Below are 14,343 nucleotides of genomic sequence, written 5' to 3'. Positions count from 1 at the left end.
TTCAATAAAGTTACTTTTTCTACTATTGATCACTAAATAAAAAAGTCTACTGGAGTAAGCCTCAGAAATCCTTGTTCAGTCATCTCTTATACTTCAGCACAGTTAGCCCACATGCCTTTGTCTTGTTCACACACAAATCATAGATATCTTGCTTTAAAACTCAGATTTAAAAATTACAACAGATTTCCCACCAACATTGCCTATACACTTTACTTAAGTGGGACACTTATTTTCCATGAACCTGCTAATATTAGTCACCTCTTTGTTTTTCTACAGTTTCACCAGTATTCAATATCTAATAATGCCTCTGTTTCCAAAATCTAGTTTTTGTATTTGTTCATTAAGTGTTTCTGTAGCTCTCTGGTCTCCCATCTTCAGCAGCCCTTCAAGAAGCATGAGCCTGCTCCTGTCTGTGCAGGTTAAATCCAGAGACATTGTTGACTCTGCTCTCAGTTCAGTATTTCCCCATTTCCCCAAGTCGGCCTCCTTCTGCATCGTTGTTTTTGTTTTGTCTTATGTGCCTGGCTACTTTACCTCTATGTGTGCGCATGCCTGATAGCTTTGGAGGCTAAAAGGTGTGTCGGATCCCCTGGGGCTGGAGTTGCAGACGGTAGTGAGTCACCATTTTAGCACTGGGAATCAAACCTTGCAGTGTTCTTAACCTTCAAGCCATTTCTCTACACCCTAAACCTTTAGAGTTGTTTTTCTTTTGGGAAGGGAGTCATTTTGTTTTCCTTGTTTTAATATAGGATCTGAAATGTCCAGAAGTGGCTCCAAATTTGATATGTAGCTGAGGTTGACGTTAAACCACTGATCCTCCTGCTTCTACCCAAGCATGTCCCATCTCACCCACCCTCTTTCCTTTTTATTAAATTAGTTTAAAAATCTTCCTTATTTGGTTTTTAAAATTCCTACATGTTTTGGGCCCTGGGGCTCAAGCCTAATAAAACAAAGTCCCCTCACAGACTCTTTGTCAGATGGAAATCCAACATGCTACTCTTTCCAGGTTGTCATACTAGAAATATTTCTGATTAATTTCTTTCTATTAATGTTGTTCCAGTACCTGAAGGTAGAGCTCAGTGGTTAGGAGCACTTACTGCTCTTGCCAAGGACCTAGGTTAAGCTCCTAGCACCCACATGGAGGCTCATGGCCATCCATAACTCCAGCTGCAGGGGAGCTGCCCTCCTCTTTGGACTGTCATGGGCAGCAGGCATATACATGGTATGCAGATCTACATTCAGGCAAAACACTAATACAAAAGTAAGATTTTATTTTAAAAAATTAAGAATTGTTGTGTTTTCTCTCTTCAAGCTCAATTTTTAGTGGTCAAGGCTTTCTTAGTTTTCCTTTCTGGTTTGCACAGGCTTTTATATCTCATCTTGCTTAAATTCCCCTCTCCATCTTTTTTGCATTTTGAAATAGTATCATAGGGCTTTCTGTTTGCATCACTTTATTTAATAGACTTGCTAAGTAATTCCTTATTAAAAGTGTTTATTGACTTCCCACTGTAATGGGTCTATTAAGATACTGATAAGTGTTGGTGTGCATGTGTATGGATGTGTTGCCTTTCAGACAGAGACTCAGTATGTATCCTTGCTTAGCCTAGAGCTCACTATGATTAAAGGCATACGTCACAACGCACAACCTGACAAGCTTTTACGAGAGATGCCTTACTTGAACTTCTGTCAGGTTGCATGTTGGGGAAATAGTGTTTCACTGAACTTTTAGCCTTTCAGCTAAAGAGCTATGTCTGATCATCCTGCTCCTTCAGTTGCTAAAATAAAAAACAGCATAGCTATTTTGTCCCAGAGTTCCTGCTTTCTGTCATATCTAAAAGATTCTCTTGGTACAGTATTTTTTTTATATAGGAAAAAGTTTGGGTTTATATATTGTTGCTAATTTTTCAAATTAGTGGTTAATACTTTTCCCAGTCTCCTTGAGGCTGTATAACTAACTTTTTTTTTTCTTTTTCAGCTCACTTGATCCCTTCCAGCTGATCCCTTGTAATTTTTTCAGTGAGGAAAAGCAGGTACTTGTAATCATTGAGCAAGCATAAATAATGCCCTCATCAGACAGGAAGTACTTAGTCTTTATCTGTGCTTGTGAGGCCTGTGTATAAATGACTGGACATGCAGGGCACAGCAAGGATGAGGTGAATGAGTCTGGCAGGAAATGAGAGAAGAGAGAGTAGTTGTTTCCTGTGGGGTTTTGAAGGTTAGTCTCGTCTGCACTGACCTTTTATGAATGTGGAACTTGGTGGGCTGGGTAAGGACAAAGGATGGATGTTCTATGGGGAGAACAAAAACCTCTCTTTTTAATGCTTCTCGCTTTATATTTCAGGAGCCATTTCAGGTGAAGGTAGCTTCAGAAGTACTTTTAATAATGGATCTGGTAAGGATAACCTAAGATGCTTGGTTATGATTTCTGTTCTTGGATTCTAGTTATTCCCTCCCTCCCTCTCTCTCTCTCTCTCTCTCTCTCTCTCTCTCTCTCTCTCTCTCTCTCTCTCTCTCTCTCTTGACAGCAGTGCTGTTACTGCAGACAGCTCTCCCCGTGCCTGTCTATTGACAGCAGTGCTGTTGCTGCAGACAGTTCTCCCTGTGCCTGTCTATTGACAGCAGTGCTGTTGCTGCAGACAGCTCTCCCCGTGCCTGTCTGTCTATTGACAGCAGTGCCGTTGCTGCAGACAGCTCTGTTCTGTGCTCACGACGTGAGTTGGGACTTTTGGTTGTCAGTGCTTGTGGATTTGGTCTTGAGTCTGTCCTCATGTTTCCTATAGCATGCTCACGTGTCAGTGGCAGAGGTGATTGGGCTGTTAGGAGGAAGATACTCAGAGGCTGATAAGATCCTTGAAGTAAGTCTTCTTTTTTAAAACATTTCAGTTACCAAGTCTTGCTACTATACCAGATATTTGATAGAATTTAGAAAATGTAATTAAAATATTGATGTGTCTCTATGTGTGAGAAGGCATAGTATAAAAGGTTATGTATCAGAAGTGACTTAGCATTCCACATCCCAAGCCTCTGTTTTCTATCAAGAGGGAGAACATTCTGCTAGCCTTGGCTAGACACTACACTCACCAGAGAAAAGGAAGGAAATGTATTGTAGTGCTTGTGGCTAAAAAATGCTATACTGCTGAAATTCTTTTCATATGTAATAGGAATTGTTGAAAATGCTGTTGGGTAGGCATTATGGTGCAACCCAGAAAATTAACCATTAGCCTGCCTTTTAGATTAGGAAGATGCTTGCTAGCTAAGGTCCTCGCCTTCAGTCACACTTTTGGAGTTTTAATGTATCTGGCAAGTAATAGAATTGCTTTCACTGTGATCATGTAAGAACAATCCTTTCCAGGTCTATGCAGCAGAACCATGTAACAGTCTCAGTACAGGACTGCAGTGCGAGATGGATCCCGTGTCCCAAACACAGGCCTCAGAAACCTTGGCTCTTAGAGGCTACAGTGTTATTGGGTGGTACCATTCTCATCCTGCGTTTGATCCTAACCCGTCTTTACGAGATATTGACACACAAGCCAAATACCAGGTGTGTTTGTAGCATTACATACCTACATTTTGTAAATTATTACACATTTCTAGGAAATAAAAATGTATTATTTTTAGCTTTATGTTTCTAACATTCTTTCCATCTGCAGTTTTGAAATAACTTGCTTTTTAAAATTAATTTGTTAATTTTTATTATAATTTATTTATATTACATTTCAATTGTAATCCCCCTGCTCTTATATAACTTGCTTTTTTTACTGATTATATAGTAAGCATTTGGAAGGCCAGTAGTTGAGTATATATAGGTTTTGTTTTGTTTTGTTTGCTTGTTTATTTTTAGTATAGCCAAGCTTTTAGAGCATTTTATAAACTGACAGAAAGAAGGACAGGACTTGTTACACCTGTAGTAGTTGGAGGCATTGATACATCTCTTAGGAAAGTTTTGTCTTTATTCAACTTTATGTTTAATCTGTTTTCTACATAGGTAGCTATTTGTAAGTTATTGCCATAAGAATTATGGTCATAATTTGGCATTATAGTATGTAAACACACTTATTCCATTTGTTTGACAAAGACTATCACTCTGTGTGCCCAGGCTGGCCTGGAACTTGTGGTAGTTTTCCGTTTCCTATCTCAGCCTCTTGAGTACTAAGGTAGACATATACCAGCACACTGAACTAATACATGTGGGACTTTCTGCTGTCTTTTTGTATGTATAATCCCGTGTGCTTGCACACGAGCCAGAGAAGAACATTCAGTGTCCTGTCCCTTTGTTTTATTCCCTTGAGATGAGCATTTTCACTGAACCTGTAGCTAGGTTGGTACCCAGCAGTGCTTGTCTCTCCCTAGCACTAAGGCCACACGTTACAGATATATATAGCTGTTTACCCCAGGCTTATTATGTGGTCCTCCTGCTTGCAAAGCAACTACTATCACCTACTGAGCCATCTACGAGCCATGCTGCATCTATTTTTAAGGATCATTTCTGGGGAAAAAGTGAAGAGTTTGGGCCTGAAATGAATACTTAAGGCATTTCATTCAGTTGCTGCTGTTTGGATAGGCCCATTTTTGTTTTCTCCAATTAGCTATGAACAGCATTTATAGTTGAAATTAATTACACTTTTCTTATCATTGCAGAGTTACTTCTCCAGAGGAGGAGCAAAGTTCATTGGAATGATTGTTAGTCCATATAATCGAAGGAATCTTTCACCGTATTCCCAGATAACCTGCTTGGTTATAAGTGAAGAAGTTAGTCCTGATGGTAGCTACCGTACGTTGTCAGCGATAATAAGTTCTTACTATCCCATGCTCAAATCAAAGAAGGATTTGATGAGAAAGTTTGTGTATCATCAACCAAGGACTTGATAGATGCCACCTTGTTAAACCAACCTCTTTCCTTTCATTTTAGAGTTACTATGGCCTTATTTAAAAGGATGAGAATGTTAGAGCAGGCACTGCAGACACTGTGGTGCACAGGCTGTACACGCTAGGCACTAGACATTGACTACGTGGGCACTGGAGACATTGCAAACACAGTTCGCAGAAAGATATTTTCATAAATACAATCTTGTTTTCTCTGTTGTGCCATGCAAACAAAGAAAAAAACAAAACCATAACCGCAGCTTTTCATTGCCTCCCCAGGCGTTAGGCTTCCCAGAGGCAGAATGGCTCGGGTCTCCCGAGTCCCATGTGTCTCAAGGAAGAAGGAGTTTGACATAGCTGCCCACCTTGGTTTTCCTGGGATGTGCCTCCTGCGTGTGTGCCTCCTGCGTGTGTGCCTCCTGCGTGTGTGCCTCCTGCGTGTGTGTGTCTCCTGCATGTCTCCTGCGTGTGTGTGTCTCTTGTGTGCCTCCTGCGTGTCTCTTGCGTGTGTGTGTCTCCTGCGTGTGTGTGTCTCCTGTGTGCCTCCTGCGTGTCTCCTGCGTGTGTGTGTCTCCTGCATGTCTCTTGCGTGTGTGTGTCTCCTGTGTGCCTCCTGCGTGTGTGTGTCTCCTGTGTGCCTCCTGCGTGTCTCCTGCGTGTGTGTGTCTCCTGCATGCCTCCTGCGTGTCTCCTGTATGCCTCCTGCGTGTCTCCTGCATGCCTCCTGCGTGTGTGTGTCTCCTGTGTGCCTCCTGCGTGCCTCCTGCGTGTCTCCTGCGTGTGTGTGTCTCCTGCATGCCTCCTGCGTGTCTCCTGCGTGTGTGTGTCTCCTGCGTGTCTCCTGCGTGTGTGTGTCTCCTGTGTGCCTCCTGCGTGTGTGTGTCTCCTGCGTGTCTCCTGCGTGTGTGTGTCTCCTGTGTGCCTCCTGCGTGTGTGTGTGTCTCCTGTGTGCCTCCTGCGTGTGTGTGTCTCCTGTGTGCCTCCTGCGTGTCTCCTGCGTGTGTGTGTCTCCTGCGTGTCTCCTGCGTGTGTGTGTCTCCTGTGTGCCTCCTGCGTGTGTGTCTCCTGCGTGTGTGTGTCTCCTGTGTGCCTCCTGCGTGTGTGTGTCTCCTGTGTGCCTCCTGCGTGTGTGTGTCTCCTGTGTGCCTCCTGCGTGTGTGTGTCTCCTGTGTGCCTCCTGCGTGTCTCCTGCATGCCTCCTGCGTGTGTGTGTGTGTGTGTGTGTATGCCTCCTGCGTGTCTCCTGCATGCCTCCTGCGTGTGTGTGTGTGTGTGTGTGCCTCCTGCGTGTCTCCTGCATGCCTCCTGCGTGTCTCCTGTGTGCCTCCTGCGTGTGTGTGTCTCCTGCGTGTCTCCTGCGTGTGTGTGTCTCCTGTGTGTGTCCTGCAGTTGTTCCAGTCAGCTCTGTCTACATGGGAGTTAATACAGCAGAATGAGAAAGGCGGGGAGGGAACTTGGATGGAAAGGAAGTGGGGAAGTGGTTGGAGACTCAGATTTTTCTCTGGGTGTAGTTCTGTCTGAAATGCACTTGTAGTGTTTCCTCCCGTTGAAAGATGACATCTCTGCCACTACATAGTGTAATGCACTCATTTTTCTGTGCAGCTTCTAGCATGGAGCATGGCATAAAGTGGATTCTAAAAAATTTTTGCTTAATAATTACTTTTTATTCTTAAACTCCTTTGGTTCTCTGTACTTCATAAAATCTTTTTAGGACTGTTGACCGTTAATGTATCTTTTATATATCTGCAATACTTTTCTGACTTAATGGTCACTTTGTCTCTTAATGCAGTTTGTTTCTTGTTTTTTTATTCCTAATGCCAACTAACCAGCACTGAACTTTTATTGAATGAATATTATCAGTAGTAGTCGAAAATGCCTTACTGAGTGTAGCACATAACACAAAATTCTTCAAATTGACTATGATGCATAATCTTTATGAAAGAAAGTGTCCCAATAAACTTATCTTTTCTAAGTCACATCTCAGTCTTCTGGGTTTTGGTCATGAGCTTCTATTCCAATCATTTCCAGTGTAGTAATTGATACTGGGTATGTGTGACTTCACATTTAAATTCATTATTTAAATTTAATAATTTAAAATTTATGTAATTCTGGTTCTGGTCAAAATGAATAAGGACTGTTTTTGAAGCAGCCAACATAGTAGGCAGACTAAACAAGACAGTAGTATTTTATTTAGGATGTAACTCAGGCTGTGAGGGAACATAGCTGCTAAATATGGGAAATGAATCACTTAAGCCCAAATTGCCTTACCTTAGTGACCAGGATGAGAGACGGTGATGGAGATAAGGCAGCTGCTCCCAGAGAACAGTCTGCCGCATTATTTCACAGTGAATTCCAGAGTCCAGAGAGTTGTAGATGGTACCCCTCATATAGTCAGCGAAGTACAGACAGCTTGTGTTTGTGAAGAAAGCAGCAGAGGCAGGGCACAGCCACTCGCAGGAAAAAGCTCCGATTGGACAGCATACAGGTAGTCTCCTGGCCTTGTGGATCTGTCGGACAGAGTTGCCTTGGGAATGGCTTGGCTGTTGGTATTAGAACGTGGCCATGTGCTCTGCGAGTCGCTTGCCTTGCAGTTTTTGGAAAGCATCTGGCACAGGGCTGAGGTTTTCTAGAAGCTTTGAGATGACTGTACTTGTCTACTTCTCACCCCAGCTGTCTTTAGAACGATCAGTTAGAAAATAGACTTAGTGATTAGTTGTCTTTTAATATCCTAGTGGATAAGAATATTCTGAATGTAAGGCAATTTTTACTTAGGTGCATTTTTAAGATAGAATTTTTTAGGTGCTTTTTTTAAATAGAATTTTTCTTAATCATACCAAGTAGTTATGTATAGTTTATGCACGCATATATATATATTGTTCTATCAGCTCTATATAAACCTTTATTCTCACTTTTAACTTTAATTAAGAATAGAAATTACTCAACTGTTTTTAGATCCTGGCTCTGACACTCACTGTATATTTTACCTGGGGCTTATACTCTGATTTGCCTCTGCAGCTTCTGTTACCTTGTTTACAGAGGTAAGCAGAGAACTAAAAGGCGGGGAGGAGAAGTGAGAAATGAAAGGGGCTCCAGCTATGCCAGGCTTGGTCCTCTTTCTACCTGAACAAAAGAAGTGAAACAAGCAGATAGAACCTGCCTCTTTAGCAAACTGACCTTAGGGTGCTTCTGTCTCATTGTAAAAGTGCTATTGCCCTAGTCTCATGGCCCGGTTGTTTTCTCAGCTTGAAAATAGGAATGCTGCCTGGTGACACAGCATTGTCATAGGCCTGGTGACATGTTCTAAGAAGGCACTATGCCTTGGTTGCCAAGAATAGTGCCAGATTGTTACTAACAGTGCTCTCTTCAGTAAAAAAAAATCTCTGGGCTTGCATGATAAGTGAGAAGATTACAATGTGTGCCTTTCACACAGCTTTCACAGAACGTCAGAAAAGGGACACTTTTTACTTTTCTTCATTTTTAGTAACAGCTTAGCATTAACATGCTTGAAAGGGCAAATACAGTGAGACAGTGAGTATTTGATGAGTGCCCAGTGCTTAAACAGCTGTTCAGTTGGTCTGCCAAGCTGTGGTCTAAAAAAAAAAAAAAACAAAAAAAAACCCCAAAAAACTGAAGAGAATTTAGTTGGTTGGAGAAGTAGCTGGTGAAGGTGTGCGTCTCTGTACCTCTGCAGGGTTACCTTACAAGTTTGAAGTGCAACAGATGTTGGAAGAACCTCAGTGGGAGTTAGTGTTTGAAAAGACGAGATGGATCATGGAAAAATACAGGCTTTCTCATAGGTATGTGCTGCGGCTTGTGATGTCCCCACATTTGTAGTCTCGTTAAATCGAGTCAGAGAAATTAAATCCTAAATTAAATAGAGAACCCTGACGCCTGGCGTCAGTGACAGTTCAGTACACAACTGATGATATATTTGTCTCATCAGTTGCTTTTCCTTTCTTCCTACAGCAGCGTCCCCATGGAGAGAATCTTTCGTCGGGATTCTGACCTCACTTGTTTGCAAAAAGTAAGCTGTCTTCGTTTTTAACTGTTTCATTATTCAGATTTCAAAGCTGATAATCTTGGTGTGTTTTCCATTATTTTGTGGATATATTTCAATATGTCCTTTCTTGGTTTACTTTGTAAAATTAGTGTGCTTTATTGGATAAGCATGTACATAGAAATAATACTTTTAGAATACATTTGTCAGTGTTGGCATATTTCTTACCAGTTTATTATTGTGTAAATTAAGAACCTTTTATCTTTTTAAAATTCATAAGTATCATGTTTCCCTTTTAACTGTAGTGGTTGGCCATTTTTAAGAAATACAATATAAATATAATTTAAATTTAAATGGTTATTTTGCTCAAACTTTGTATTTGTAAAAAAGAAGATTAGATTTGTTCTTCCCCACTTCTGGTTAAGATGAATAAACTGTCAACATTTTTGCATTGCTTTAGTCATTGGGTATATTCCTAAAAGTAAGCATACTCCGTTCTTCCTGCTACATTTCCTGTATACTGTTGAAAGACCCATGTGTTCACTTCCAGAGCACTGGCCAAGAGCTGTGTACTCAGTTCCCTTCTCATCCCCTCACAGTCTCTCCTTCTGTTTGTTTGGTTTTGGTGCTGGGGCTCAAATGTGGGATTACACGAGCTCAGCCCACGCTGCGCTTCATCCCTAGACCCACAATTCTGTGTGCTTGCTTGTTAGCTGTGGACATGGTGTGGCTCTGTGAATGTGGAGAGCCTAACGGGGAAAATCACAGATGTGCCCAAAGTGGAGTGCGTCCCTGTGGGGTTGTAGGAGCTCATTTACCTCCAGCAGTGACTCCCGCTCCAGGCAGAGACCAGGCAGGACAGCTTCCTCACTTCGGTATGAAGAAACCTGAGTAACAGTTCTATAAGCCCTCTTAATACTTAAGTCTTTAAGTATAAAACTTTTCTTTTACCAGCTTTTGGAGTGTCTAAGGAAAACATTAAGCAAAGTAGCCAATTGCTTCATCGCTGAGGAATTCTTGACTCAAATAGAAAATTTGTTCCTTTCCAATTACAAAAGCAAGGAAGAAAATGGACTGGCTGAAGAGAACAGTACAAAGGACTTGTTCATGTAATTATTTTAAAGTACGACATTGTAATCTTGACATGCTACTGTAAATAATAGAGATTTTATAACAATATAACTTAAGTGTGTTTTCTTTTAATCTATAAGAGTCTAAACTTCTCCCACATACATAATGTGGAAAGGAAGAGAGTTAGGCTTGTTCTCATAGTGACAATCAAGAGTGTTGAGTCCTGTCTGCTCAGCAGTGCAGTGTCCGCCTTAGTGTGCGCAGCTCGCTGAGTAGAGTGGGTCTGAGCTGTACTTCTCAAGTTGCCTTTAGTTCTCACTTTGGCAGCATATCTCATTAGACTTACTTACTTACTTTCTTTCTTTCTTTCTTCATTTCTTTCTTCCTTTCCCATAGGTTCTAGTGGTGAGGGAGGTGGGGAGGGTGTGATTTGGATGCCACAACCTTGGTGTAGAACGAACTGATGCGGTGGAGAACTACTGATAATAACTTTAACAACATGCTGTAGAGTGCTGACACAGGCAGAAAAAGAGAGTCCCCTCAGACAGAACACCAGGAGGAGAGTTTCACTGTGTACCACTGCCTTCTCACCAATGTAAACATTTTAGATGAATTTCATGAGGGAAATAATTAGCTCCAACTCTGTCTAGTTGCAGTTGTGTGATAAAATGTCACGTAGCAGCATTGGTGATGTAACCCTCGACCTAGCTTTCCCCACTACTGTCAGGAGAAAGAGACAAATGACAATCAAGCTTAAATCAGATACTCCAAGTTTTACAGACAACATCTTACGTATTTAACCCATTTTCAAATACTTTCTGAATAAAAAATGGAGGTTAGTAAATTTTTTTCATGTAAAGGAGTAGTTAGAAAATATTTCTGTTAGCTGGAGAACTGGTGTTCTCCACACTGTCCTCACCAGGCTCTGCCTGGGCTCTATTGAAACTGAATATGGCTTTAGAATTTTCCTTTTGTTGTTGTTGCCAAAGAAGGCGGCAGCCCTGGGTGGAGTGGCTGCAGGGTGAGGGGCCTGAAGCTTATTTGGGCTTTGTGATTGGAAGAAAGAATTTGCTTTCTCTGCCTCATTTGCTTTATGCAGCTAAGGCACATGTAGCCTGCAGGGTCCCTGGCCCACAGGGTCCCACCAGCTCTGATTCCTCTGTTGATTTCTTAGGCTGCACCTTTGAACTTCATTTTAAGACTATGCACTTCCCAAATTAATGTGTAGTTGTTAAGGAAAACTAGCAGTTTTTCATTTCCCTGTGTACATTTCATATGAACAGTGAGGTATACTTTGTAAAATCCCCTTGAACTCTGGAAGTAGAAGAACTCCAGAGCAAAAAATCAGGGATCCTGAGCTGTGTCAGCTGTGGTACACGTCCTCGATACAGCCACATTTCTCTGCTCTCCAAGTTCCTCCATTGAAATTCGGAAAGCTACATTGTATCACTTGGAGTCTTCCCAAGCACAGAAGGCTAGGAAAGTCACTAGCAGTTCGTTTGTTTGTGATGTCCTTCCTCCTCACTTGTCTCTTCCTAGGCTGTGGGAACAGACCTAGAAGTGGATGGTGATTAGCTTTCTTGCTGTTTCCCTAGAAGGTAATTTTTCTTATGAAATACTTTTTAAATACAGAGAGTATATACAAAGTACAGATATCTCAAACCTACTATTCAGAAACTATTTCACACAGGAATTAAATTCTTAGCTAGTTTTTAAAAGCATAAATTGAGAACATTGAGATTTATCATTTGTCTCCTTTTCTTTCCTATTTGTTCTCCATGCTGCCTTCTTTTCTCTTGTCCTAGTGTCTGCTTGCTTTGGCAGCTACAGATGGCCTCTCTGCTGGCTTTCCCTGTCCTCTTGAGAATAGTTAGAACCAAGGCTTTAAAGAAGCACAGATGAGTCTGAAACCGAGGGGCCATGTAACACCGAAGTTCATGAAAGACCTAAAGAAAAGCCCATCCCAACAATGTTTGCAGAAGTGGAGGACTCTGGAGACACGCAAGTCTCTTCTTCCAAAGTTCTGTTTTTATTGGTGCACACAACTGTAAACTAATGAGCTTAACTGTGTTCTTGTTTAACTTTGCTAAGGAAAGTGATAGTACATCTCCTATATTAGACTTAGTGTTCTTCAGAAATAATAGTCAAGAAACGAAGTCAACTAAGACCATAGCCATCACTTAACCTTGAGCCTTTTAAATGGCCTGGAGCTCCCATTCCTAGAGTTGGTTTGACCAGGTGCTCGAAGCACATGAGGTTTTTAAGCCCTAAGCACTTTTGCCCACTCAGACCCTTTCCATACAGATTCAAATATACATCTTAACAGTATGCACATTTTGGATTAAAATATCCCTTTAATCTAAAATTTCGATTGTTTTTTCTAATAATATTAAACAAAACATTTGTTACGTGCTCTTCGAAGTACTGAGAGCCTGAGGCACTGCCTGACGGCTGGTTTGCCTGCCTGTGTTCTGAGAGTTGTTGGAAGGTGCAGTCAGTAACTCTCCGTCCCCTCGCCACTGCTGAGCTCCTCACTGCCACTCCACCAGTAGCACTGGCTCTCCCGCTGTAAGCAGACCTGCACTTCTGAAGTTCTTCCCCATCCTAACCGGAACTCCGTCCTGCTGAGCACCATTCTCCCAAGGACGATGGATGTGGAGATAGTAGGTAGAGGTTAGTAGACAGGCATTTTTATTCTGCTTCCTACTTTCACAGCTTGTGCCATAATGGCTCTCATGGTGAGGTGCCTTCTTCCCCTTTCTCTCAAACCCTTTTACTTGTCCATCCTCACAGCTCATAGGTATAAGATCTTTATACTATTTACTGAAAGTGATTAAACAGGCCCGTTCAGATTTCCCTGCATGAAGGAAAGAACCTTCACAGAAGCACAAATAAAAGCACACACATTTTGATGATGATGTCAGTATTAACAAATTTAGCAAGGAAATTTGATCTGCATCTCCAGTTTCCATTTGCTAGTAGAGCTCTTACAACATTACATTTTGTAATATACGGAGAAGAGCCAGTTAGGAGTGTAGTGTTAATATGCGTAGCTTATTATTTCCTGACCTTTTCTGACAAGGTTTTATGTGTGCCTTTGTTCCCTGTCTGTTGCTTTCTGGTGTCTCTTCTACCCTATTCCCTTACCGCCCCCACTAAATCCAGAGAAAATAAATATATCCAAGAGGAACATACAAGGCTGTAAACGAACTAAACTTCAGTGCTGAAATCAATTCACAGCACCTAGGTGGCTTCTGTTTTCATCCTTTGGTGTCTCTGTCACTTACTCGTGTATTCCAGGGGAAATGCTTGTTTGTGCTCTCTGAGTTTTCCTAGGAGCTTTTCAACAATTTGTTAAATATGTTCTCACAGTTCGTATTCTTGCTTCATATCATAAAACTGAGAGCTGTATGGCAGTCCCAGAACTCAGAAGCAAAGGCAGATGGGTCTCTAGAGTTCAAGGCCAGCCTGATCTACGTAATGAGTTTCAGGAACAGGACTACATAGTAAGACCCTATCTTTAAAAAACAAAACAAATTGTCTGCTTTAGCATATGAGTTCTAAAATTGTAATTAGACTTTAGCATGATCTGTGTGATGAGTCATTTACATTGCCTTTAAATGTATAGATTGGAATTGTACAGTTATGTTATATATAAGATATTGCATGACAGTTTATGAACTTGCTGCTGTTTTCTTACTGTATTGGTCGTTTTTGTAAAATTCTTTTACTACTTTGCATTTTGAAGTGTTCTATAACAACATAATGATTTAAAACTATTTTGTACATGTAAATGTTATGCTATGTTTGTTTGTATCTACATTAAAGAATGTTATAAATATCAATATATATCATTGTATCTAATATTTAACTATAAAAGCCTTTCCCCAAAATAAAAATTTATCTTTCCATACTTGTGACATATTAAAAATACCCAATTTTAAGCTTTGACAATATCTTACAATGAAAGCTAAGGAGAAACATGCTAAGTTTATGTGAGCAAAAATTTGAAAATAAAGCAGGATTTCTACTTACATCTTCTGCGACTTAAAATTTAGTGGGATGGTTGTATGTTGCTCTCATAAAATTTCTTCAAAATACTAAAAAATTTAAAAGGCATAAACTTGTTACTTAGCAAGCACTAGAAACCTCTTCTGCAAGTACTGATAGGTTAAAAAACACAACAAAACCAAGCAACAAACAAAACCCACCTGTAGTGGAAACAGAATCAGTCGGATTCTCCATGGTACACTACTAGATTCATTAGGACAGACTCCAGCATGGAATGCCGTGCTGGTTTTTTGATATCTTTACATTATTAGCAATATATGTATTGAATTACAAAAAGAGAGCACAGAACACCATGACCAAGGCACATTACAAAAAAGAGCATTTAATCTGGTCTTCACACT

General features: G+C 40.9%; 1 protein-coding gene across 5 annotated transcripts in view; it reads left to right on the top strand.

Moving 5' to 3' along the window:
* Positions 1 to 13,776, top strand: part of MYSM1 (Myb like, SWIRM and MPN domains 1) — a 40,153-nt gene extending 26,377 nt beyond the window's left edge. For 2 of the 5 annotated variants that reach the window (XM_084795643.1, XM_084795639.1), the window contains 9 exons: positions 1,976 to 2,030; positions 2,342 to 2,392; positions 2,781 to 2,855; positions 3,353 to 3,541; positions 4,639 to 4,771; positions 8,555 to 8,660; positions 8,830 to 8,887; positions 9,815 to 9,969; positions 11,471 to 13,776. In XM_084795643.1, the coding sequence (XP_084651769.1) occupies positions 1,976 to 2,030; positions 2,342 to 2,392; positions 2,781 to 2,855; positions 3,353 to 3,541; positions 4,639 to 4,771; positions 8,555 to 8,660; positions 8,830 to 8,887; positions 9,815 to 9,969; positions 11,471 to 11,489 (841 nt within the window). In that variant the 3' untranslated portion in view covers positions 11,490 to 13,776. Of the gene's footprint in view, positions 1 to 1,975; positions 2,031 to 2,341; positions 2,393 to 2,780; positions 2,856 to 3,352; positions 3,542 to 4,638; positions 4,772 to 8,554; positions 8,661 to 8,829; positions 8,888 to 9,814; positions 10,043 to 11,470 lie in introns of those variants that run through there. The other 3 variants (XM_084795640.1, XM_084795641.1, XM_084795642.1) reach the window with 3 other exon arrangements.
* The last annotated feature ends 567 nt before the right edge of the window (positions 13,777 to 14,343 follow it).

The sequence above is a fragment of the Acomys minous genome, assembly GCF_964271855.1.
Source record: "Acomys minous genome assembly, chromosome: 1".
Classification (NCBI taxonomy): Eukaryota; Metazoa; Chordata; class Mammalia; order Rodentia; family Muridae; genus Acomys; species Acomys minous.
The sequence above is the reverse complement of the archived record's forward strand: the minus strand, read 5'-3'. Positions and strand labels throughout refer to the sequence as shown.